This window comes from Coturnix japonica, chromosome 3, assembly GCF_001577835.2.
Source record: "Coturnix japonica isolate 7356 chromosome 3, Coturnix japonica 2.1, whole genome shotgun sequence".
NCBI classification, from domain to species: Eukaryota; Metazoa; Chordata; class Aves; order Galliformes; family Phasianidae; genus Coturnix; species Coturnix japonica.
This window is the reverse complement of record NC_029518.1, coordinates 54640453-54667061: the sequence shown is the minus strand read 5'-3', so window position 1 is coordinate 54667061 and position 26609 is coordinate 54640453. Positions and strand designations below refer to the sequence as shown.

Below are 26609 nucleotides of genomic sequence, written 5' to 3'. Positions count from 1 at the left end.
AAATAGTACTGGTTGAATGCATTTTGGAGGATGTAAGGCTATTTATTGTATGGGGTGTGCGTGTATACCACAGTGAGAACTACAAGTGCAGGAAGACAAAAGGTAAGAACCTGATTTATTTATTTATTTATTTAAATAAATAAATACAAGCATTCAGTTGAAGAGAATTCCCACAATATCCAGATCACTTTTAACATTGTAGGTAATGTGAAATACTTTAAAAAAATTGAACATGATAAAAGAGAATGTTAAAACAACAACGACAACAAGAAACAGTTCCTACACTCAGCAACCCATGGCTCTGCTGCCAGTTACTTACAGCTCTACATGGGAACAAATGTTCAGATTTCCTCAGAGGTTTTCAGAACAAGTCCAGAGGAATGAATGTTAATTACTCATTGTAATAATAATAATAATTATTATTATCTTTAGTAGAAGTAATTTTCATGAAGACTCAAGAACTGTAGTCCTGGGAAATTGAGCCCTCCTTTTTCATAATTAGGTTGCTCTGAAAGTAATGCCTCCTAATGTTTTCCATGGAAAATCTAACAGCTACAAAGAGCACAGCAGTGCCATTTAGTAGAGCCTCAGCTACAAAATACTGTTTTGCAATACAGCCACTACCATTAGCTCTGCATTTTCGCCACTGATGAACAGGAGTCTGCACACTGTGCTCATAAAAGCGTGCACCAGTGGAGGTGACTCACTGTCAGTGTCACTGCTGAAATGCACCACCTCTCTGTGCTCACACCCACTGTTTGGCCTCCATCAGTTTTCAGCAAGCATCACTGAGTGTCAGTGGTACCAATGTTCCCCTGTGAAGGAATTCAATAACACGCCTTTGCTTTTGTGTCAAACATGACAAAGCTCTTGCAGTTCAACAGCGTGGTAAGGAAAAGCCTTCACTCTGCGGGCTGGCTGACTTGAATCTGTTCTGTTATGCAAACCCTCGTGCGCCGCTCTCTCTCATACCTCCCACAACACCTCACAGAATCACAGAATGACCCGGGTTGGAAGGGACCTCAAGGATCATGTAGTTCCAACCCCCCTGCCTGGCAGGGCCACCAAACATACACATTTACTAGATCAGGTTGCCCAGGGCCCCGTCCAACCTGGTCTTGAACACCTCCAAGGACGGGGCATCCACAACCTCCCTGGGCAGCCTGTTCCAGGGCCTAACCACTCTCCTAGTAAAGAACTTCCCCCTAACATCCAACCTAAATCTTCCCTCTTTCAACTTAAAACAACTTCCACGTGTCCTGCTATTGTCAGCCCTTTCGAAGAGTTTACTCCCCTCCTGGGAGTAAGTTCCCTTCAGGTACTGAAAGGCTGCAATGAGCCTGTCCTCATAAGGGAGGTGCTCCAGCCCCCTGATCATCTTCGTGGCAAGCTCAGTTGGTACCCGTACCGCACACATGGCCACAGCCCATCACCACACGCGCAGTGTTTACGCTTCAACCAGGGGCGGGACGGGGCGGTGCGTCACAGGGGACGGTGGGACGGGGCGGGGCGGGGCAGGAGGCGCGGCCGGGCGCTGCCCCGCAGCTCAGGGCCGGCTGCCCGCGTCCTGCTCGCGGCATGGGGCTCGTGCTCCGGCCGGGAGCCCGCGGGCGGCGCTAAGCGGAGCGGCCCCGCCGCGTCCGCAGCCCCGGAGAGAAGAGGCCGAGCGCCCGCGGGCGGGCAGGCTGTCGCCGGGGCTGCGAGCGGCGGGGCTCGGGACCCGGAAGCAGAAGCGAGACCGGGAGGCGGCTGGATGGGAAGGAGCGGCGGCGGCGGGAGGCGATGGGAGAGCAGCAGAGCTCGTTGAGCGCCCCGCGGGACGCCGCCGCGCCGCCCAGCCCGGCCGGGGGCCCACGGGAGGACGGAACGGAGGAGGCGCCGCCGCTGCGCGAGGCGGCCGGGCCGGGAGGGAGCGGGGAGCCGCCGCCCTCCGCCGGCTCCGAGCGACGAGGGGGCGGCGGGGACGCGGCGGGGGAGGACGAAGAGGAGGCGGCCGGGCTGGAGACGTCGGGCGTGGGGGAATCGGCGGAGGAGGAGCCGGAGCTGGGCGGCGGTCGGCGCCGCCCGGCTCGGCGGCACGTGTATTGCACCGTGTACTGCGTGGAGAACGACCGGCCGGGCCCCGGCTCCCCGCCCGGCCCTGGCAGCGCGCAGCCCCCGGCCCGGCGCGGGGTGGCGGCGGGCGGCGACCCGCTGTCTGCGGGCGGCAGCATCGAGGTGGTGGACTTGTACCTGCTGCCCGAACCCTTCTCCGGGCTGATCGGCGGCGACTTCGGGCCGCTGCTGGTGCTGAGCTGCCGCGTGTGCCTGGAGGAGAAGCCCGTCAAGCCCCTGTCCTGCTGCAAGAAGGCGGTGTGCGAGGAGTGCCTCAAGCGGTACCTCAGCTCCCAGGTACGGCCGGGCCCCGCGCCTCTCCCCGAAGGGATCGCTGATGATGTTGTACCCCTGAGCCCCCACGGTAGCAGCTGGCTCCGGGTCGGGGATTGGGCTGCCGTCCCGCAGCCCCTCTGCGCGGGCTGGTGGCGGCCCTGCTGATCGCCCGGAGACGTGCTGCTGCGGTGTTTGTAGAGCGCTGGTGGCACGGGTGCTGTGTTGGGGCTCCGAGGTTAGCCTTGAGGAGACATAGTTACAGCAGTAAGAACTCTGGGGAGAAAAGGAGCGACTTTTGCAAACTTAGAGCATCACAACGAACTTAAAGCTTTCTTCTTCTTTGCTGCTTTGTCAGTAAGGCTACAGTTTCGGAGGGAAATCAGGAGCTTGAAAGCTAACAAGCCTTGCTTAATGTTGCTGGTAACTGGTTTAGCATCACAAAGCACTTCTATGTTGCTCCTACCAGTGACGTAGGTGAGCCCCAAACACAAAGAGCCAGGGAGATGTCAGTTATGTGAGAATACCAAAACCAAGCAAAAACTCTTTGCTAACCACCCTTACTTAAGCATTCAGCAGAAGCATGGGAGACACGCTCAGCAGAGACGTGCTGGTGGGATATATTTTTGCACCTGCTGGCCCTAGGAGCCGTGCTAAAGTCTGTGCTCCATTGGGAATGGCTTCGCAGCTCCAGCTCCCCCAGGCACTATAAATAGGTGTGGGGCTCCTCCAACCAGGCCATTTCACGGCTTGGGACTGGCATGTGCTTCCATCTGCGCACTTGCAATCCCATACCGCAGTTACTCGTGCTGGTAATATTTGTTCTGGCTAATGCTATACTCACTGAGGTTTTTACAGAGCACTTTTATCATGTTTGGATAATAGGGAAGGGCTTAACGTGGGAACTGATGGGATGAGTGGGGTGGGGAGCTGTGGTTTTTATAGGTGTCCCCTAACACTGAAATTTGGGAACACCTTATAAGACTTCTTGCACAGAACCCAGGATGCTTTGGTTTGGTATGTGTAACTAAGTGATGAACTGGAAGTCTAGAAAGTTTTCGGAATCCATTGCCAGTACATGTTTGAGCCATCTTCGTATTTGCTGCCAAGGCCGCTGGTCAGGATATTGCCTCACCTTGGAGGTCAAAAAGTGATGTGATAGACATCAGGTGTTCTTCCCTAGCTTCTGTATCCTGTTCTGTGTGTCAAGACAATGGGTTGTGGTAGCTTTTCATTATTAAAACAAGTAGTAAAATGTGTTGGGAATGGCCGAGTAGGGTCCTTATTCATTACCCTAAGAATGCTTCCTGATTATTGGAAGTATTCGAGGTTGGGTTGTGTGGGTGGGGCTTTGGGCAACCTGATCTAGTGAAAGATGTCCCTGCCACTGGCAGGGGGCCTGTACCCATTAGGCATTCATATACTGAATTCAGTTGGCTATCCCTCTTCTTCATTGAACAGAGAGGTGTTTTTGTGTCATAATTTGTCTAAAATAGTTCAAATGCTTATAGATATTTTTCTTCTACTTGTTTCCTTTGAGTAAGAAGGGATGTAGGATCCCACAAGGTTGGAGAAGATGTATCAGAGAGATTCTGCCCCAAACCTTAAATAGCATTAGTTGTGAGCTAAGGCAATAATTTCTTGCAGTGACATAAGTGGTCTGCATGATCTGGCAGCTAAAGCTATACCTAAGAACAGTTCTGCCTGATTTCAGCTCAGCAATTCAAGGATGATTGTGTGGCTTGACGTCTGCAAGAGCTACATGGCTTGAGAGCTGGGTGAAAACCCAATAAAACAAGTTTAGAATATGAGGATGTTTTCTGGGATGAGGCCACCGATATTGCTGAGTACTCTACAAAGCTTAGTCCAGAAACTATTAAAAGGTCTACATGGCAGATAGCCATATTGATGCTTATATACATAAAAGATGGAACAGGGATACAGATGCAGATAAAGGGATGTCTGCAGCAGGGCTACTAATATTGAGGACAGAGATTCACAGAGCGCTTCTGTGGATGCAGGGACTCTTAACCGGTCTTGTTATGACCCAGCAGGATTTTAGTTGAATGATGTATTTGTTCAGGAGAAAAAGGCAACAAAATATCCTCTAAAGCAGTCTGATGTGTTCTTAGTATATCTGTCTTTTTGGGAAAAAACAAGTGATGTTTCTTTGGGAAGAACGAGAAATAACATTTTTTCTCCTTTGTGCTGTGGAAGCACCATGTGACTCATCCTCAGGGGAGAGGGAAAAGCCTTCTCCATGCCTGCTCTGTCAGAGGAATTTGAGGAAAGATGAGTGGAAGGACAGTATAGGATAAAGTCACCTTTAGTTTTTTGAGGCTTAGAACTTCACCTACCAAAAAGTTTGAAAAGAGTAAATGTTGGAAAGTTGGCTTGTTTTGAAGATTGTAACAGATTTTCAATTTGGTTCCAGGCAGCTTTATGTAGGATTGTGGCTGAAACTGGGAGGGGGAGCAGAGGGAGAGGGAAGAAAATGGATGTGCATTTAGATCTGGTTTCTGTGTCAGGGAAGTAGCAAGCTTTACCCTGTGTTTGAGTGGACACTGACTATGATTCTGGAGAAGGACTGGTTTTATATGGTGAATATGTGGAGCATATTGTCAGAAGTGTAACGCTTGGATGAAGATCTTTAACATATTTGTTTTCCTACTGAAGAAAGCTGGAGTCTGTATAATGGTTTCATCGTGATTTCTGAAATGATGTCTAATGGGATAACAAAAACCATGCTAATGATCTCTGCTGTCTTCTACACAATATGTAACTGCGTCAAAACTTCTGCTCTAGAGCACTATAGATTAAAGAAAGTCAGAGTGTTAGGCATTGTTGAGATGATTATCCAGACGAAAATGTAGAATTGCCTTGTTGCTTTACTGGTATGGGGGAAAATGGGAGCAATTGGTTGAATTCTGAAGCAACAAGTGCTGCTTCAGAAGGTCCTTAGAGGTCAAATCCAGTCTCTTATCACTGGCACCTGGCTGCATAATCCCTATCAGAGATTTAACACCTGGTATAGAAGCTTAGAAGGTGAGCCTGGAGCTCCAGATCTGGAGCCTGACTGTAGTACAGTAAAAGACATTAGTTTGCCTCAATTCGGGTGTTCTTTCTCTGGGCCTTACGCTCTTGGGCTTTTAAAGGTTTAAGACCAGTTTATCTAACATTCACGAAAAGAAAAGGAAAAAAAAGGCTATTCTTTTGGACCCAGAGAAATTGAAGAGGGAATAGGTCATATGCACTGAGCTATTATGAAGAGGATCGTAGCTCTTGTACCTTAGGACTTGGGGTATGAGTGTGGGTCCTACAGCACCTGGTTAGGGTCTTAAGATTACCTGTCTCCAGGATGGGATGCAGCCCAAAGCTGTTCTCTGGTGGTGGTTGAGCAACAGTGTTGGAGATGGCTTTTCTCTTTCAAGACCATGATGCTTACAGAGGCAGTTTCCTTGAGCACATAGGAAAATGCTTAGTGAAGTGGGAGGTGAAAGGGTGAGTAGAGTGCTTCTCTTTCAGGTGGGAGCTGTGTGTTTTTACACTCATACATGCCTTATAGCCCAGGAAGTATGGGAAGGACTGGAACATTTGATCCCACAAGTGTAATATTGCATTCTCGTTTTCTTCACTTTGCACCTTCCTCTCCATTTAACGTCATAACAGACCTGGTTTATTCCAGAAGCTGTGTCCACACAGGTTTGCTGTAAGTGAATGATTCACTTCCTCATCTCTCTTTGTTGCATGTAAATCTGAGTTAGAGGGAATACTTGTGCCTGGTTTTGCTTTCTCTGTGTGTGTCTGGGTGGGAGGTGGTTCAGAAGTACCCTGTACAAATGAGCCAACAGCCATAGGAAGAAATGTCGCTGCAGAGGGGCAAACTTAAAGTTTAACTAAGGATTTATATTTAACTTATCCTGGTCTGGTAAAGAAGATAACGTTTATGTGTTTTTCTCATCTCTCTAATTTGTAAACCTGTAAGTGCTGGTCAGAATAACAATCTCACTCCTCACTGTTCAGTAAATAATGAGTAGACCAAAATAACACTTTCTCTTTCCTAGTATCTAAAACAGAAATATATTGCTTCAAGTATTTATATTAGAGAACATATAACTGTATTCTTTCTTGTAAAGTAACTGTAAATGTTTCATAGAAACCTTTGTGATTTGGCTGCCTGCTTTCCTACCTCTGAACTGGGAGACTAGATAATCCAGTTTTGATCCTATGCTCATATGTGATGCTTTATTTTATAAATCTTGTAATTCTCTCGGAGTGGTAATTTCTTACATTAAAGGACTTTGAGTTAATTTAAACAGCCTACCATATTCTCAGTCAGATATTGTGGTGCTTTAATTACAGGAATGCTAATCAGATTAGTGGATGTGGATAATCAGAAGGGGTTGCTGGGGCAGGGAGGGGTTGCAGCTGGCAGTGGCTGGTGTCTGACTGGCTTTGGTGGGACAGGAATTCTACTTAGCTCTTCTGAGCCTGAAATTATTATTGTCCTTCCACCTGGGATCTGTTACTGGTTTTCCGTTGTGACTTGAGACTTTGTGTTCAACCTTTTTTGTTTGTTTGTTTGTTTTGTACATGATCTTTTTAAAAGATGCAAGGGGAGAAAAAAAGCAGCAGAATGTTACAATCAGGATTTTTGTGGGAAGAATAAGATTATGAAGTCACACCAGCAGTAAGGAAAAGTAAAGAGCAGGCTGTGTTGCCCAGGACTAGTACTGCCTTGGAGAAAGAGGGACTTGACACTTGTGTACCTCTTCAGGTGTCTGATTGTATCATGCAAATGGTAGCCTTCAAAGCTGTAGTCTGGCTGCCGAAGGAAACCAGGCAGCAATGTAGCCACCAAGTGCTGAATCATCTGGTTGTTAATGAGCTGCTTGGTGCCCTGATATAAACCAGAGCTCAGAAGGGTCATCCAGTGAAGAAGATCTGTGCTCATGAGGGATCTGAATCCCCCCCAGATACTATAATGCTGGTTTTGAGTTGTTGAGGTGGCTGCTATTAGGAGAAGGCAGGCTGAGAAATCACCTTCCAGCTGAAGTTGCAGCAGCAGGGAACTTTGCAAAGGAGGAAGAGAGGTGAAGTAGCAGAATAATATGTGCTAGATTATAGGCTTTCTAAGCCAAACCAGGCACTTCAGTCACTGTAAGGTATTTTATTCCCGAGGTGGAAGAGTGACAGGTGTATCTGGTTCAACAGCTGTAAGCAGTACATAAGCACAGGAGTACCTAAACATCTTCACTCTAGTTTTCAGGAAACAGCTTCTGAGATTGTGCCCCAGTATTCCTGATGTGTGGTATGCAGTGACAGTGCTGCCATGCTGCTGTATGGGAAGGAGAGGTACTGCAGTTCAGGATGGTGTCCAGATATCCTCAGGGTTCATCTTCTGAGTCAACTTGGCATACAGCTGACTTTCAGTCCCTCTGAATGCTTGCTGATGGATGCAGTTTGAACCAAAACTTAAGTCTGAAACAAAGTTTTGCAAAATCAAACATTGCTAGAATTGCATTTAGATTTTTTAAGAAAACAATTTCTGAGCAATACTTTTCAATAATGATACTGCGTAGTTGCCCTAGTACATATAGACATAGATACTGTTAACATAATACCACTTTGTGTAGTAGTGTGTCTGTTCTCTATGTAAAAGTAGCTTCAAACCTACCCTGCTTGGGTAACTTTGAATTCCTGTTGTTTGGGTAACTTTGCAAGATGTGGAGCTGGAATATGTGGCCATTCTCATCCGTGCTGTTATAGGTGGAAGAGGAAACAAATGGACGTTCTTCGTGCAGCTAAGAAGTTTTGTGGTAAAACTGGTCTGTTGGATCAGAGATGTTGGGAGCAGATGATGTCACCTTGAAGCAGTTCCTTGAAGGGTTCTGCTAATGCAAAAATGCTTCAATTCCAGGCATGAGGGTGAGGTGTCACAAAAGAGTTGATGTTGACAGCGGAGTTGATTTTTTTTTTTTGAAGGGTGAAGGCTTCGTATTGACATAGAATTTCAGTGAGACATGGAGGAGAGCTGGTGTCATTCTGAAAAAGCAGAGTTTCTGTGAAGCAGCAGCTCTGCTTTTCAGCTACCTCCTGTACCCAGTGTGTAGCACTCAACAGTGCATGTGGTGAAAGCTGGCTGGCACTGGGGCCACTAGTCCGGCTGTGCTGCAGTAACATCACCTGCTCTAGGCCTTCCCTCCTGCTGCTCTGCCAAGTGTTCCCAGGAGCTGCCAGCCACAGGCATGGGCTCAAGCCAGGGATTTCAAAGTGGAGTAAATTTGAGCTGTTGGGTTTGGTTGCCCAAGCCATGAGGAATGAATGTGTTAAAGGGGTTGGGAAGGCCTTGAGCTCACCTCTGCCCCATTCTTCTGTTCTCTGCTCTCCCAGCTGCTCTGGGGCCTCTTGATTCTTCATATCTCTTGTCCTCTTGTACAGGTATCTTGCTTTCTGCTGTCTGAACCAGCCAGGTTCAAGAAAAGCATATATCTTGAATGCCCAGGATGCAAGTACATAGTCAAAATGGTTAAGAGTTGTAAGGGTTGGGATTTCTACAAAGGAATTTAGGCTGGTGAAGAAGGGCATTACTTACCTATCCTGTCATGCTGGTTTATCTGTCCTTTATATATACTTCAGCTCTTTGAACTTACCTTTCTTCTGCCTTTCTCACTGTTTTTTTGTGGTTGTTTGTTTTATATGCTTTTTCTTTTATTTTAATAACTCTAGTTTCTAGGTTTTCTATCTGCCAAGTAACAGTGATTTGATAAAAATAATACTCAAGAATTTACTTATGGAGAGAAATATTTTCTAGTTTAACAGTTCGGGAGGTCAGAAATTCAATAGTTTAAGCCAGTTTTAGAACTGAAATTGGAAGGATGCAAAGGCTGCTTTTATCTTAAAGATCTACTTAACTGCTTCAGTTGAAGATCGTTGTATATTTTCATTGAGAAGCTTCTGGGGATGTACAGTTGCTCCTTTTTATTTACTTAATTGTGAGGAAGGCAGTGTATTTCCTAGATTACAATTTAGTGAAAGGATCAAGAAGCTTCTAAAACTATCCCTTATTGTTTACATTTGCAATGTAATACACTGATAAAACAATGTGCGCCTTTTATTAGAAGTATCATGTTAAAATAGTGAAAGTATCTTTCTACTGCTTTGGACTTTTCTTCCATTGATATCTTTATTAAGTACAGCACAAATCATGTTGGATATTGCAATGGCAAGAATAAGAGGCAAAATGTAGATTTCTCAAGCCTAGTAATGCTGATGCCATTGTGTATTTTTTTCCTGCCCTTGATGTGAAAGAGTGGCAACAAATGCAGGTACATCTTCAGTTATTTAGTTTGGCTCCCTGAACACATGGGAATGGTGTATCAGCTCAGGGGTGGGAAGGAAAGGGAAGTTCTATCCAAATTGTTTCAGCTGCGATGTGGCTCTGTGAGGTTGCTCACACAATATGAGGAAGGAAGAAAAGTGAGAAGAAGGTTGTCAGGATGGGAAGGGCTCAGTGGTGACATGAGAACTGTTTTGGCCCTGAAGGTAGGTATACTTATGGTAAGGTAAGCCTTTCATAAAACAAGAAAATCACAAAGACTGGTGACCTCCATGTGTAAGGTGGATCTTTGGTCTCTGTTTAAACCTGCAGATGTTACTAGCTTACTAGTAGTAACTTACTAGCTAGTTGTTCTGGTAAATAGTCCCATTTCACTGTATGGCTACTATCTCTTTCTGTTTTCCTGTTGTGTGGATGGCAGGAGGGAAACTAAGTAAGGAAAGAAATAAGTAACAATAAATAACATTGGATTTTAGACACAGTTTAAAGTATGTAGCTTCAGTAGAAACCTTACAGGAAATTAATGAGCTTGTATTTTACTGGTATACTGGAAGACTTTTAAACCCCATAGGTAGGATCCATTAGGGATCTCTTGGAAAGAGTCCAGCGGAGGGCCACTAAGATGGTGAAGGGCCTGGAGCATTTCCCCTATGAGGAGAGACTAAGCAAACTGGGTCTGTTTAGCCTTGAAAAAAGAAGGCTGAGAGGGGACTTGATCCAGGTTTATAAATACCTGAGGTGTGGGAGCCATAGTGGTGAGTCTGGTCTCTTTTCAGTAGTGTGTGGGGATTAGGGACTAGGGGTCAATGGGATGAAACGTAAGCAATAGGAAGTCTGCATGAATGTGCAGAAGAACTTCTTTACAGTGAGGGTGACGGAGCACTGAGAAACAGGCTGCCCAGGAGGTCCTTCTCTGGAGATAATTAAGACCCGCCTGGACGCCTACCTGTGTGACGTGGTGTAGGGAGCCTGCTTTGGCAGGGGGGTTGGACTCGATGATCTCTAGAGGTCCCTTCCAACCCCTACAGTTCTGTGATTCTGTATCAGAAGGGTGGAGTAGGAAGATGCATTTTGCTGTCTGATATGATTACAGAAAACCTGAGGGAAGTGCTTCTTTCTTGAAGACCTAAAAAGTACTTTGCTATTGCCATTAGCATTGCTACTGTGTGAGGACAAAGAAGTGGTAGAAAGGGGTTAACAGTTTCACTTGCTTGAAATTTACTTACTGTATGAATATGCTTCAGGGAGAGGACACCTTTTGCTTTTCCATACCAGCGCACCTGTGCAGTTAGTTCACCTTTAAAGGGCTTGTGGAAGTGCGCATGTAAACTGCTCAGTGATTTTTCAAGTGTATATGCAATTCAGTTGTGCGATAGCTTGGAAACTGTTAACTTGATGGTATTAGCAGTCAGCTTAAAAAGAGGAAAGAATGAGTGAAATAAGTTTTTTTGAGTGGATGGACCAGTAAAATAGCAAACAGGCCTTGTAGAATTTAGACCCTGTGTTAGATGCCATCTGCAAAATGAAGGTGTTAGAACTTTGGGGAGAGCTGTGGTGGTGATAGCGAGTTTTGTCGTGGTAAACTAATTCCACTCAGAGTAAGGCTAGAAAATGAGTTGTAAAACAATGGTGTTCTGCCTGAATGTATAGTTAAAGTGAAATGCAGTACTATAGTCTGCCTGTTTCATATATACATATACTTACGGTCTCAATTTACCTTACACACCTCTGTGCAAGTAAAGCAACCTTAGAAATTCTTACCTATTTGTATAATGGAGAATAGATTCAGACTTGCTTCTGTTGTGTTTCTTGGTAACACTTGGAAGTAATCTTTAAACTTATAGAGATATCCCTCCTTTCAAGATGTTTTTTGAAGTTGTAATGGTGTAAATTAAAAATTGTGTCATTTAAAAATTACTGACAGCTTCCCAGTCTAAGACTTACAAGTAGGAGAAAATTCAGCTCTTTACAGGGGTAGAAAATGGCAGAGCAAGAGGCAATGGTTTTAAGTTGAATGGGGGAGGATTTAGGTTGGATATCGGGGAAAATACTTTACTATGAGAGTGATGTGATGCTGGAACAAGCTGCCCAGAGATGTTGTGGATGTCCTGTCCCTGGGGGTGTTCAAGGCCAGTTTGGATGGGGCCCTGGGCAGCCTGCTCTAGTATTAGATATGGAGGTTGGTGGCCCTGCCCGTAGCACGGCAGTTGGAGTTTGATGGTCCCTTCCAATCCAGGAGATTCTATGATTTTAAACCTCCCTTGTGAATGTGGTGATTATTGATGGACAGTACTGAGCCTTTTTTGCCTTTGTGAAGGAGGTGTTTCCTCTTCAAGCTTGATTCTTATTTGTGATAGTAACTCATTAAGTCCTGCCTAAGTTGTCCTAGGAGGTCCTTCATGAGGACCTTGCCTAAGGTAAAACAGTGGAAGCCCTAGCCAGACAACCTGCCACTTGTAGCAGATGTAGCTAACATGAGTTCTGGATCTCATTATTTTCCTTCCTGTATCACAAGCAGGCCTCTTGTCCAAGGCCTAAGGTTATCAGTCACTTCCGCTAGCAGTGGTGTTCACTCTTCTTGACTTAGCCTTTAGGAACTGTTAATTTTTGTCTAATCATGTTCCTAGTTGTCTCACACATAGCCATACATGTGTGTATTCCACAAGAAGATGGTACTGAACAAAGTGTCCATGGCCAAGCAGAACCTAATTAATGCTGTTGACTGACATAGTTTGTTAAAGCAAAAGGATCGAAAACCAGTGTTACAGAAGGGGAAAGAAGCAGGTTGAGAAGACTGCACCTGGAAGTTTTCTTTGGAGCTTGATGAAATTATAGCTGCAATTTGACTGTACTGTAGCATCGTTTACTCTTTTGAATGGCTTTTGTCCGATGCCTGAAGGTGCATGTGCACCCACAGCTTTTGGACAGGCATGGTCTGGAGCACTCCTCAGAGCCACCCAGGCACTGAGGCTTCCATTCCGCATGAGCTAGTGCCCACTTCTCTGCTGCTATTTTGTTCCTCCTCTGGAACCCACCCACTTCTCTGCTGGTTTGTTCCCGTAGTGTTGTTAAGTCATAAAGCTTTCTGATACTAGCTTCCCAATTAACTTCTGGATTAAGCTTTTGTATTAGAAAAGTTTTAGTATTTATCAGTCCTGGTGATGAAGGAGCAAGGAAAGGATTTTTCTGAACCGACAAAGACTTTAATATTAATTCAGTTCCTTCTTAAGCTTTCTGTTCCTCAGAGAAGCAACACTTATAAGTCCTGTAGCAAACATTCTAAATGATGTTATTTCCTCTAATTGCATATTTCTTTTGCCTTCTCTTCCATTTCCTCATCTAGGTTGTTCTCAGGCTTTTAAGAAGTAGAATGAAATAAGATACTATGACATGCTAGGATGTCTGATTAGAGGTCAATAGCAGCGTTTTCATTTGTGAGGAGCTTGCCTGGCTGTTGGAACATTAATAGGAGGGAGCAAATCTGGATTAGTGATGACTGATGATGCAAGAGACTAATACAGTGGAGTCACTGAAAAAGTGAATGCAATTTGAGGATGTGTAGAGAAAGTAATGAGGCTAATGTGTGTGGTGAGGATTTCTTGGAATCCCAGGCACACCAATGCTTACGAAAAATGGCAGGAACCAAAAACTATTTAAAGATGTAAGTGTAGTTGTGGTTCTGTTTCATTCAGTATAGTGAGAACTGAGAAGTGGAATGACTGTTTTCTCTAAATGCAAGGGAAGGCAAAGATTTCTGCAGTGCTTTGGCACAACACAAGCTATGAAAATTGCCTGCCTGTGTATCGCAGGATCTGGGAGCAGCTCTGTGGGTTCAGGAAGAAGAGTGTGATATGAACAGTCCTCAAAGCCACCACCTGCAGTCTTATCAGAAGGGACTCTTTGGGTGTCACCATTAGACACACAGAGTTTGTCCCAGGTGATTGGGAAAGCCATCTGTTCTTCTGGAAGCACACTGTTGAGGAGAAGCTTGAGCTAAACAAGGTAGTGACTGAAGAGAGGGACTGTCTGATGTTACTCTTCATTCATTGAACTCAGCAAGGACTGTTCTAATGCCCAGGGCGTACTTACAATTAATGCTTTGTATTCTGTTTATCTTTGGTCAGTTAGGAATTTAAAGTCACGTTTCACACTGTTTTTATGAAAACAGGCTTTTAAATATACTTCAGAACTGTATCTTCAAGACTTATTGTAGCTCAGCTGATCTGGCTGGATCAGAACAGTTTTCATGTCAGTTCCCCTGGCTCTCCTGTCTAGGGAAAGACTATATCGCTGTTACCTGACTTGAACTTTGACTATAGAGGATGCCTTTGTGAAACAAACTCACCAAGGGAATTCACGCAAGTTGTTGTATAAGGAAACTTGTGAGAGAATGAACAATTAGCAAAGACCAGCAATTGTTTGTTTTAGTTTCCAGAGATTACTTTACCATGTAAACAGTGAACAGAACAGATGGTAAGGTACCAAAAAGCTATACAGTATTGAAAAGCCATCTCCTTAGGGGGTGTTCGGGTGTGGAATTTTAGTTTTACTGTGAAGCTACAGTTACAAGCTGGGAAATGTGTTGTTAATTACTAGAAGGTGGTGGCTGTCTGTTGTTGAGCTTTCTTGTCTTTCTGTGGGCCTTCAGTTCAGCTGCACGCTTCACTTGGCAGGCTGCAGCTTTGTCATCCTGAATTTAACTCCTACTGTCTCACTGGAAATTTCTTTCCTTCCAGTTATTAACACCAATATTTGACAGTAGAGGGATGTTAGTATCTTAATATTACATTGGCTCTCAGGGGTCTTTTGGTATGTCAGGGTGGCTGCACGGTGATTTTTCACGGATACTGGAGAAATCCTTCCTGGCTCTTTGCCTGGCACAGTGTGCATAGAGAGGGTTGTGCTGCTGAGAAGGCTGAGTTGCAGTGGACGTTAACTGTCAGTATTCATCCCAAAATATACCTGTACACTGCTTTAATAGGGGTTTTGAAGCTCTTTTGCTCTCTATTGTGGCTGTATGCAGAAGTTATACCCACAGAGAACATGAATGAGTCTTCCACAGAAGCAGAGGCAGGGTAGTCAGGTGTGTGTTGTATGTCTTTAAAGGTGCAAACACATACAGGACTTTGTGGAATTAAAATATATTTTTATTCAATTCAGGTGTCATGGTTTTGAATTACTGTGACATCAGGTTAAATTAGTTTTATACTAGTCTCCTGCAGGGCCTTGGTTTCATATAGTGTCTCTGGTTTCACCAATGAGTTTTGCTTGAGAAGATAAGTTTCATGGAAGTGTGATTTAATTTTTGAATCAATGTAATGATAATTGATATTGACTAATAGGATCATAACAAACCTATTTTTAGATATGAGCAAACTATATGCAAACATGATGCTTGATATATGGTGATATCAAGGGGCAGTAAAGCATTAAAATATTTCTGAAAAAATGTATGCTTGTGGTTTGGCAATGAATTACTTCATATATGTAAGCCATAGTGGAAAAACTGTTGAAATCTATATCTGGAATATATAAAATAGTCTATCTTGTGTAATGATCTGTTGAGATGCTGGAAAAACAAAGGTACTACTCAAGAAAAAGCAGATAAGATGAAGTAACTGACCAGTACATATTTTGAGTGAGTTATAAAACCTTTATTTATGGCAGGATGTTGAGATCCTTCAAAAGATATGCACTTATCTATTAAGTGCTGTCCAGATCCTGGAAAGTGACCTCTGTTCTTACTGTTTCCAGCTTTTGCTCTCTTTTTTTCTTCCCCTTCCTGGATGAGTTTCCTTTCAGCTTTTAGTAGCATTTTAGAATGGCATTTCCTTTACAATGTGATCCTCTTACTGTAGTACTTGCAATCATGCTCTGGAAAGGTAAATTACACAATGCTAACTTGGCTCTGTGACAGATTATTCATCAATGCCACTAAAGTGGAAGCTCTGTATGTAGGCATCTGTTGTGTGGGGAAGAGTCGTTGTTCAGCCATGCTACCTCAGTCATGTGGTTGGAATGTTTTTCTTCCTGCCAATGTGCAACTGAGCAGGAACAAAAGACCTCCTTGTTGGAGAACCTCTGCAGGCAGATGTGATGACCCCTTGCCTGTCAGCTGCCTTGCAGCAGGTATGTCTGGTCCAGCAGCAGGCTTCTCCAGGAATTTGCCATGCTCTGTACTGGGGGTGTTATTTTGTAGTGTTACACAGAGATTGACCCTTCCTGAAGCACTGCTTACAGCTAGCTGAGTGAGGAAGCTCTCTTCTGTTCATCATCCAGCTCTCATGAGGAGGCTGAACTAAGCTGACATAAGTGAAACGGCATTTTGAGAGGGACATTAAATGCGGGGTCATGAGCAGCGTGGTTACTGGCGACATGGAGAACTCATGATTTTTCTTCTGGACTTGATGTCCCTTACTTACCTGTGATTTCAGCATGCTGATTTTGATGATCAAGCTCAATAGCCTACTTGGGTATTTTTGGTGTTCAAGTGGAGCAGCTGTGAAACTTCAAAGGTAAAATCATGAAAGCCTGTATTGGGAAGATATCCAGCTGTTGTACTAATCATTAAGAGGGGCTTTTCAAGACCCACCCCCCCCTCCCTAATGCAGTGGAAGAGTTGATTTTATTCTTCCTTTTCCTACTTCTCCCCTAAGCTCTAGAAATGAGAAGAATGTGGATTAACAGTAAGATGTTGTTTTTCTGCTTTTCCTCTTTTATTTTATTTTATTTTTTGGCTGTTCTTTCTCCCTTTGAGTGTAATCTAGTTTGGGGGTGACACAGCTTAAAAAAGGAGTTTTTCTTAAATCCCTATCCTGAGTGATAGCCTTGTGTGTGGTGGTACTGGAGGTCGGAGCACTCAGTTACACCATTAATATGTTTCAGTTAAATCAGTATATGGTGTTCGATGTAATAAAAACTGTTTTCATTTGGTGTAGGTGATCAAGGGCTCATGCAGGAAGTGACTAATGCTGTTGGGCAAATGGGGCTGTGCTAATGAGATCAGAAACAAAATGGGCTTTATTTTCAAAATAAATACATAAAAATAGATGGCATCTGTCACTCCAAGTTAGAAAACATTTCATGCAGGGAAATGTAAATCTGATTTAGCATATTATTGCTTTGACCACTTACTTATATTTTAGAGTTGATGTTTGAGTTTAGGATTGAGATAAGTTATCTTCATATATCATGCATTGGTTAAGCAGCAAGTTCATTGTGCTAATACTGTATGTTGCAAACCCAAGCAAACAGGAAATTGCTCATAGCTTCTTTCAAATGGAAAAATATGGCATTAGTGCAGCTGATCAATCTTAATTGCCTTTCACTGATAACATTGGAAAAACCTGTGAGACGCACCTACTTGTAATTCCAGTCTAAACAAATTTAGAAGTTGTTTTTGCTTCAACTTTTGGTGGAGAGGACATCATTTTTGCTATGTCTTCAGCTGTAACTAACATCAAACTTGTGAAATTCATTCTTTTTCTCTAAAAATGTAAGTTCATGGGAGAGGAGTAGCTACTCTGAAATTTCATTGGACCTCTAAATATTTTATGGGGTCACGCTGAGTTCTGTGATAATACAAGTATCTGAGATGGTGATTAAACGTTTGTAATGAATTGCGGATTCATCACTGAAAGATGAAATGCATATGGTTTGGACACATTCCTTTCCTTTCATGTTTCCTTCAAGGCTCTTTGGCCTCTTGCTACAAGTTTCCTTTTGAACTAGCGTGCTGGAGATAATTGTGATGCTCCTGGAACAGAGTCAAAATTGGCATGTCCCTTCTTAACAGCAATTAAATAGCAGTCCTAATCTTTTCTAGTGTTGCTTTTCCCCCACCCCACTTTTTTCCTTCCACTTTTGTTTAGATCCCCTGAACAGTTTCTGCTACTTGTCCAGGTATTTTGTGACATTGCACTTTTTTGCTGCTCAATGGATTTTGCTTTCCACGTGTGTTTTATATGTTTCTGTTGTGCTTGTTCCTTTTGTGAGTTTCTTGCTACTTTATTCCTAGTGATGTTTGACTGCAAAATCCAGTATTCTGTGTATTCATAGAGATGTTTCAACTGTATGAACTTTGATATATGTAGAGAATGCATAGAGTATGGGAGGGAGGAAACTTGAAGAGTTGGTTTCGTTCAGTTAAGCACTGGATTTCAGATGTGCTGTTGTAATGTCAGTATCATTAGCTATTTAATGCTACAATCGTAGCATTCTGGTAAGCCTATGAGTTTATAAGAAACTGAGTTGGATGAGCACACAGTGAGACATCAGCTGATCAGACTGAGCAGGGAGAGAGCCAGGAACAAGCTCTGGAGCATCTCTTCTTCCATCCCATCTCCCAGCTGGAATGCACATCACCAATCAGTGTATTGCCAAAACCACCAACTACAAGTGCTTACTGAGTGGAAGTGATTGCAATTCTTTGTGACTGCTCCTGTTGTCCTATGCAGGCTAAAAGGAGACGTCAAAGGTGCAGAGTTTTCCCTTTGTGAAGGTAAGAGGGAACAGCAGCAGTTGTGAAGGTAGCAGATCACTGTATTTTACTTATTAAAGCAAGGGAACTAAAATTAATCGAGAAGCCTTTGAAGAGTAGGCTCTTTTTCTGTTTGCATGTCAAGGCAAGAGAACACTAGGAAGAGAAAAATCTAAGAAAAGCTGTAACACAGGAAAGGCTGAACTGGATGGCTCTTCTTTCTTTCCCCTGACTTTTCTCTGTTCTCACCCCAAGACAAGCTAGAATGGTGATGGCTTTCTTTCTGAAGTTGACCGCTACATCTAATCAAGTCTCTTCACTTGTGTTTATGGCAAAAAATGGACAATGATTGTGTAGCCTTAGAAGGTAATTATACTTTGAAACCACTATGTGGGAGTATTAGGTATGGAAGAATTGTTGTTTTCCTAAGGAAGAATTCCTTCCATTTTTTAATACATAGGATGAGAACTAATATTTTGAGAGACCGTGTTTGGATAGATAGGTCAATGATTTAACTTCAGGGTATGTACTTTGATTTCAATGAAAAATACAAATAAATAATAAATCAGGTACTTTTGCAAAGTATTTGTCTCCCTGATAGCAAACATCTTTTTTTTTTTTTTTTTTTGAATCTTCTCTTTTGCTCTTATAAAATGTAGAGTTGGAGAGATGTGTGTCCTTGTATACATTGTGTGCATTCTATGATTGTTTTATAAGAATTCATTTCTCCTCTTCATTTCCTACCTGCTAGCTTCTCTCCTTCTATGGACTTTGGAAATAATTAATGAAAGTTTCCAGAACTAGTATTGTAGAATTCATTTACTATTGAGTTTATGCTTTCAGAAATGGAGATGGATAGAGATGATTTGATATCTCCTTCACCTCATTTCACCTGCCTACCTTCCTGGTCTGTAAGCTCCAGCTCTCACTGGTGGTGGTTTGAAAACTGATGCCTTCTGGTAGGAACAAAGCTGTTTCTTTAAATATTCAGTGTGATGTAAAGTGGCAACCCAGTTTCTGGAGCCTGGCAAAGATTTAATACTAGCAGAAGCAATGTTATCTATCAACCTGCTCATCATTTTAGTAACTGTCATAGTTAATAATCCTTATTCCAGAGTTGTTATTTTTAATTATTTCTTGATTGTTTGGACAAGTTTTAAGTAACTTTGTTTATAAGTAGATGAGTGATATCTACAGAAATGACAAATAGTGGCTTTCCTACAATTGTAGGCCTTTTTTCCCCCCAAAGACCTTTTTCAAATTGGACTATTTAAAGCTGGTATCATTTCTTTTTTGAAACAAAGCAATGAAATGTATTTGAAAATTCTTTGAAATAGGTGCCAGTATGGTGTCCTGTTCATATTATATCTTGTTTGATACAATAATACCTGTTGTTTTATTCTTATAGTCAACCACTTCAGTGTTTTCTAGTGTATGTTAGAATTTCTCCCTACTGCTTGTTAAGAAGATGCTGGGAATATGTATTACATTACTGAAACAACTAAGTTGTTTCAAGTAATGCTTTTCTTCTCTTTAAAAAGCCTAGTTAGCTTATAACCTTTCCTTCTAGGTACACAGTTGGCACTTTATCACTGGGAGACTGAGTGGAGAGTAGACAGTGTCCACAGGCAGTTCAGAAGTGTAAGGACCACCACAAAAGTGCTGTGAATGTCAGCTCAGACCTAAAGTTTGGTAGTGGGTTTCAACATGTGCAGTTGAGCAGCTTGAGTACTTGTAAACAATGGGAAAATGAACATCAGCATTCATAACCAGCAATTTTGGCACACGTGTGGAAAACACTGAATCATAAAACTTATGGAAAAAGAACTTGTTGCAGCCCTCTCCCCCTTTTTATTGTATTTGTCATTAACTGGTTACTGAGGAGAGCTGCTGAACGTATATCAGGCTTATGAAAGGTGAGCAAAATTATCACAGATGCTTGATCTGTGATTTTAAGGTGTAGACATGGCAGGCAGGCTGACTAATGGAAGAAATTCTTTACTGTGAGAGTGGTGAGACACTGGCTGGAACAGGTTGCCCAGTGATGTTGTGGATGACTCCTCCATGGAAGCATTCAAGACCAGGCTGGATGGGGCTTTGAGCAGCACACATTTGTGGAGGGAGGTATCCCTGCCTATAGCGGAAGGGTTGGAATTAGATGATCTTAAAGTTCCCTTCCAACCCAAACCATTCCATGATTCAGTGATAACAGCTACCAGCTTCTGCAAGAACCTTTCTTCTTGGGCTGTGCATTTCCAACTTGTCTCTTGAATTGCGAACAAGTGATTGTACGTCACAGGGAGAATTAATTCAGCAGCCAGATCAGTTGGAAAACTAATTTTAAAACACTTCAGCTTTCTCCTGTGCTAGCCAGCAAAAGTTTCTCTCCTTGTGATCAGTCTCTAACGCTCATATGACACAGGAGAAAGCTATACAGACTCCTTCAGTAATTTTTAGCCATTAGACAAGATGCTTGGCTGACTGATTGGATGGCGGGCCTTAAGAGGTCTGAGACATGAGGATGAGGGTGCTGGACCAGCTGATAGGTGAGAGAGGTCTGTGCCTGCACTCGAAATCTTTCAGATCAATGCATGTATTTGGAGGTCACAGTCTTAGGCTCCCAGTGATTCAGGGTAAGCCTGCCATAGCATCTAGAAAGAGGAGACTTATGTAGGTGGAAATATTTTATTCCAGTCAAATTTCCCTAAGCAGATAAAAAGAGTAGCTGCAGTCTTGAATTCAGTGATTACAGCAGTTTTTCTCACCTTTTTTCTCTCAGTCCCATCCAGTGCCTGAGTATGTGGTGATCCTCAAAGGAGCAAAAGCAACGGAAAACATAGCATGATCATGTTGTTCTTGCTGCTTGCATGTGTTTCCACAGCTTTGTTTAATCATGGCAGTGTTGTTCCCAGAATCAAATCTCTTCCTCATGGTCAACTCTGAAGTTTTAGTCCAGAATCTAACTTGGCTATTGTGTGAAACTGGCCTCTGATAGCAACAGTCTCAACATTAAAACTAGAATTTGTTTATGGCTATGTTCTGGCTGCTAAATGCAGCATCTACAAATCACTGTGTACTAGGCTAGTGCAGCTGTGTGCTGCATTTGGTTGCTTCTGGTGCAGAATGGTTCTTTCAACTTGCGCAAGAGGGTTTTACTTCTGTTCTCTAGTTTTCTGCTGCAGTATCTTAAGTACATGCCAGCTATTTGAGATAGGTAGTTCACTGCTTCTGCCTGAGGATTTGCTTTCACTTTTGCTTCTCAAAGTGTGGATTGGAGCAGTTTAAGCTTTTGTGTTTGTTCCATGGAGAAAATAAATTTGTTTGCAGATCTTGGTCTTGTATGCTTGCTCTCTGTTGCAGCCTTCTGTCATTGCATTAAATCAGTATTATAATGTGACATACACTTGGAATGTATTATGAGAAATAACTTCATAAAGTCATGTCAGATTGGAATTTTGGCGCAGTGTCTGGGTCTCATCTGAATGTTGTCATGTGAAGAGAAGCTTGTAAGAGTGTTCTGTGCTAGCCTTTCCCATCAATTTTTTATCCTTTAAAATGCATCTACTTGCACACAAGTCTACTTCCAACTAGACAAGTCTACTTGCAACTAGATAAGGGTTACCAGTTCATTTTCCTTTGTCAAAACCTTTACAGATTAGCAGCTTTTCACCAAAGGCACCTTTGTTTATTGTGGGTGGGTACTGGTATGATGACACTGGTAGGTCTCCTTTGCAGGGAGGCAGAGCAAAATAACTATAATTCACATCATAGCTATTTTGCAACAACTTCACTGCATAAACAAATTCCTTTATGTTGTGTGATTTTTTAGGGAAGCCAAGCGATGGCTTAGGATTTTTACCTTGAATCTAAGAAAACAGATGTTACTACACCTTTCTGACAATGATCCGTCAGATGAAAGTACTTTTCAGAGTTTCTTTTACTTTAATTTGCACCTAAGAAACCTGGTTGTTTGTGTATGAGACTTATCAAGAGAAGGCTGGTGGAATTTGTTTTCATGTCTGATGGTCAAAGAGTCAAAACATTGCCTGTTAATGTGCACAAGAAAACTTGTCTACAATCCTGCACCTAGCAAAGATATTGAAATGATGTAGTTGTATTGCCTTCCTTTAGAAAGCTACAACCTACAGCTTAAGGATTACAGTAACGTTTACCCTTTTCTGTGGGCTGTGATCTGGTCAGCCAGAATAATTTAGGGATTTATGTTAAAAATTTCTTACTATTTTTCTATTACCACCTGTGTATCTATCACTGTTTTCTTCTATAACCAACTCGTGGAATGGAGTACTGAATAGGAAAGTGGGAACTCAAGAACTTTTTGTAGCTTCTCTGTCTGGTTTGAACCCTGCCTAGTAAACTGCTGAAGAATGAGCAATCAGTTTCCTCTTTTTCAATACAAACAGTTGTAGAAAATACTGTTGCTGTGGTTGATGGATTTTTTTTCTTTGTTCTGCATAAAAACCTGAAGTGGTGCTTCTCAGTGATTTTTGAGACGTGTTTTCACTCTTACAGGTGCTGATTTTGTCCATCTTCAAGAAAGCACAGGAAAGGATTCTGTGGAAGAAGTTTCAGTTTACACATTGCAGTTACTCATGTGTGTCTTTGCTGATTTCTTTCATAAGGAAACATTTTGTTTGCTTGCTTTGGTTGTAATGTTGATTATTGTTAATAGCTGACTAGTATTAATCCTTTGGAACTGATCTCAACCAGTCTAATCTGGTCTGAACCTGGTGGAGACCAGAGCCTCAAAGTTTTTTGTTGTTTTTTTTCTTTCTGCAAGTGAGATGAGGGAACAGCAGTGTTCCTTTTCAACTCCTGCTCCTATCAGAGACTGACATAGATAAAATGACCTGCTCAAGTAACTCGGCATACTGCTTTAATCTTAATTGGAAAGGAAGAATTGAATGTTAGATAGGGGGGAGGAGACATTAAGATTAGTTGTAGTAAACAATTGCTCCATGACCTTGTAGCTTTTGGGACCTCATTGTGGGCTCACAAGTTTGGATGTGTCATCTCATGGCAGTGGCAGAGTGCTTGTCACTGCAGCTATGCTTGGGTCCCCCACGTTCAAGCTGTTTGCTCAGCACCACCCTGGACTTTTTGCATCCTGACCATGCGTCACTGATCACATGCATACAGGGCTGGTAACAAAATCAAATGCAGACAAATCCTTACAGGCTTTATACAGTGTAGGAAAGCAGACTGTTCTCACCTAAATTTAAGCCTCCTGACTAACAAGTTAACCTATCAACTTTATCTTATTTACTTTACAGATATCAGCTGTCAGAGTTGGTTTGTTTTGGTTCCGTGCTCTGTGTTATTTGGCTGCTGTGTTTTTATCCTGATGCTGGAAGCCTGACAAATGTTCTCTGCATGAAGGTCTCACTGCTTCTCTGCTCCCATTTTCTAAGTCTTCTAAGCCCCTGTGAACAGCAGTGGCCAAGGCATTTAATGTATATTGTGGTATGTGGATGGTTCTGGGCCCCTGCTTCCTTCTTGCGGTCTTTTCCCACACCTGCTCCTGTGAGATTTTGGTCCCATCACCAGGGAGTAGCAGCTGCTGTCAGGGCTCGAGTACGTCTTACTCTTTTCCATCACTGCATAGGGTGGGTACCTGGATCACGCTGCCATTCTCAAATCTCTTCTTTTATGAATGCCTTTGTCTCTTCTACCAGAAGTATGTCTTGTGAGCGTAATTTTCCAGTTTCTTACTACTTAGAATTATTAATATGCAAGCTTGAACAAAACTATAGAGCTGTTGTGCACTTCCTTGTTCTCTTCAATGAGTGTTGAGAGACCTGTGGGTTTGGGTCAGGTTCCTCCAAAGTCTGCAGTTCCTACCCCACTTCCTGCTGGGCTGCCCTCCTCCCACCTCAGCCTCCCACTCACTCTGCCTCCACAAGCCTGCCTGAACCAGAGGTAGAGACTGCTTCATCTTGTGACCTCTAGTTCTGTGAGGTGGTGGGAGCTTCCTGTCTGCTCTATCTGCTGGGGAAGCTCTGCCTTGCCCCTTGTTAGAAATTGACCCAGTGGCCCAGGTTAAACCGTTCTGGTTTTGTTTGGACGCAAGACTTGCTGTGGCCTCTGGCGTGGGTTTGAGCTCAACTCAATCACTGAAAACAGAACTGAGAGCATACAGCCTCCATGCTTTCTGATCATATGCATTATGTTCATTGAGTGATAATGGGTAGAAACATGATCAAACTTGTCTTAAAGCATTGCAAAGATAAAATATTTTCCTATTTAAATGATTTGGTGCTAAAGGAGTGTGGCATGTGGTGAAAGGGTAGAGTGGGGAGCTGTTGGAGGCTGACCACAGTTAATACTGGTGGGCTGCTGAGCTGGCATGGCTCTGCTGGCTGGGGTTGCTGTATGCTGCTGGAGGTGTGGGCTTGTGTGACTGGGCTCTTTCCTACAATCTCAGGGGGAGTGGTTGTGGTCAGAATCCCAGGCTGGAAAACCGGTTGAGTTTTTAGCAGGCTTGCTTTCAGAGCAGAAAGGTCCAACCTTTGTTGTAGTGGCTGGATTGCAGTTACATTTTTTGTCATTCCTGCCCATCTTCTTTTGCATGTCTTTCTAGTGAAGGATATGTTAAAATGTTCCTCAAAAGCCCTGAGATTTTGCTTCTCTTTTACCACTGACAGTTTGTTAATGCAAATCATGTTGCAGTGCAGCTGAAAGAGCTAGTGTGTCCTGATGCCTGAAGTGTTTGGGTTCAGGTGACTTTCTCATTCTAAATGTCACATGGAGCAGGAGCCATGTTAGTGTCCTGACTTCAGCCAGGTGTGTGGTATCAGTGTGAAAGGAAGACAGAGACTTTGTTTTCAGAGACATAAAGGAGGACATTGAGATGTACCATTTCCAAGTTAGCCTATGTGAGCATGTGACACACATTGCTATTTTTTTAAGAGTAGGTCTTGGATTGAATGTACAAATAATAAATGACTACTTAGTAAAACTAGTTTAACCTGGACAACTGTCACTGTATATTAATACTTGTAAGATTTTGGAGCTGGGAAAAGTTACGTTTAAGCTTCTTGCACTCTGTCATGGGAAAGAGAAGTGTTTTTTTTCCCACCAGGCAACTTAATGATGTTGCCAATGCTTGCAACTACCTTTGCATTTTGCCAGTTGCCTTTCTAATTCTCCTCTATAAAGTGGTCATTATAGTTGCTTTGGTTGACGTGCAGGGCATAAGAATTAAAACTGAGACCTAACAATTATGAAATCAGCATGAGCATGCAGGAGACCCCATCGTTTTGAACTCCTCTAACTTTTTGAGATCAGCAGTGTACCTGTCACTCGTGAAACTTTCCTCCTGAGTAATAGTAGAATGGCTGTGGACTAGGGCAAAGTTACAGGTGGCAACTGGCTGAGAGGGTGGTGTGGTGGCTTACTGAAAAGAGGTGTTCAAAAAGTAAGCCTGCCAGACAGGGGAGTGAGTAGAAGGGAGGTATAAATAAAGCTTGTGGTGGGAATATGGTTGGTGAAGTAATGAACCATAGGAGCAAGAACTTTGAGAACATGCAGTGCATGTGAGAAACCCAGCCTGATGATATGACTTAAGGAGCCTATCACTCTTAATTCTAAGCTGTTCCTTTTCACTTGTTTTGAATCACTGAGGATTTGTGCAGTTTGGCAGTAGACACAGACAGACTGAAATCTGTTTCATAGGATTATTTTTTGTAAGAACAGCTTGGAGAGTGCTAGGACAGTACTGGAATAGTGTGGAGACATAGGATATGGACTGCTGAAGTTAGTACTTGCATCACAAAAATGATTGTGGAACCACAACCTTAAAGACAGGTGCAGAGTGTTTACTAAAAGTCTATACAGTCCTTTTTTATTCCTACTTGGTTTACTTATTGAATCATGCCTATTTCAATTTCATTTGATTAGCACCAAACTGTGGAGCCCTGAGCTGCAGTGAACTCTTGAAGAATTTTCCACAAAAAAAAAAAAAAATCCTGTTTGATTGGTTTTTGAGAAAGCAATTCAAGATGACACCCTCTGCTACCAGAAGTGAAGAAAGCAGTTCTTCACTAATTTAAAACTTACTAGCAAAAATTAAAGTGCAGCATATTCAGTAAACTAGAAGCAACAGATTTTCGCTTGTAAATAAAAGAAACTTTCCTTCTGTTTTTTAGTCAGTAGAATATGAAAGTTCTGTAGGTGAGACTGTCCCTTTGTTTGCAGCTGTGCAGTTCCAAGGGATTTTTTTTTTAATACATGAAGTCCACATTAGGTTATAGGGGAAGTTAGTAGTGATAGAAATTTAATCATTCTATAGTGATGCAGACTAAGCATGTTACTGTTCACTTTTCTTTTGGCTTAATAGTTGACAGCTTACAGGTTTGTTTAGTTTATGTATCTCTGAACTAAGAGTAAAGTTTAATTCAGATGATT

General features: G+C 42.7%; 1 protein-coding gene across 4 annotated transcripts in view; it reads left to right on the top strand.

Moving 5' to 3' along the window:
- Window positions 1-1521: 1521 nt before the first annotated feature.
- RNF217 (ring finger protein 217) overlaps window positions 1522-26609 on the top strand; it is a 53284-nt gene continuing 28196 nt past the window's right edge. For 2 of the 4 annotated variants that reach the window (XM_015858720.2, XM_032443288.1), the window contains exon 1: window positions 1526-2391. In XM_015858720.2, coding sequence (XP_015714206.1) covers window positions 1783-2391 — 609 coding nt within the window. In that variant the 5' untranslated portion in view covers window positions 1526-1782. Of the gene's footprint in view, window positions 2392-26609 lie in introns of all 4 variants that reach the window. The other 2 variants (XM_015858721.2, XM_015858718.2) reach the window with 2 other exon arrangements.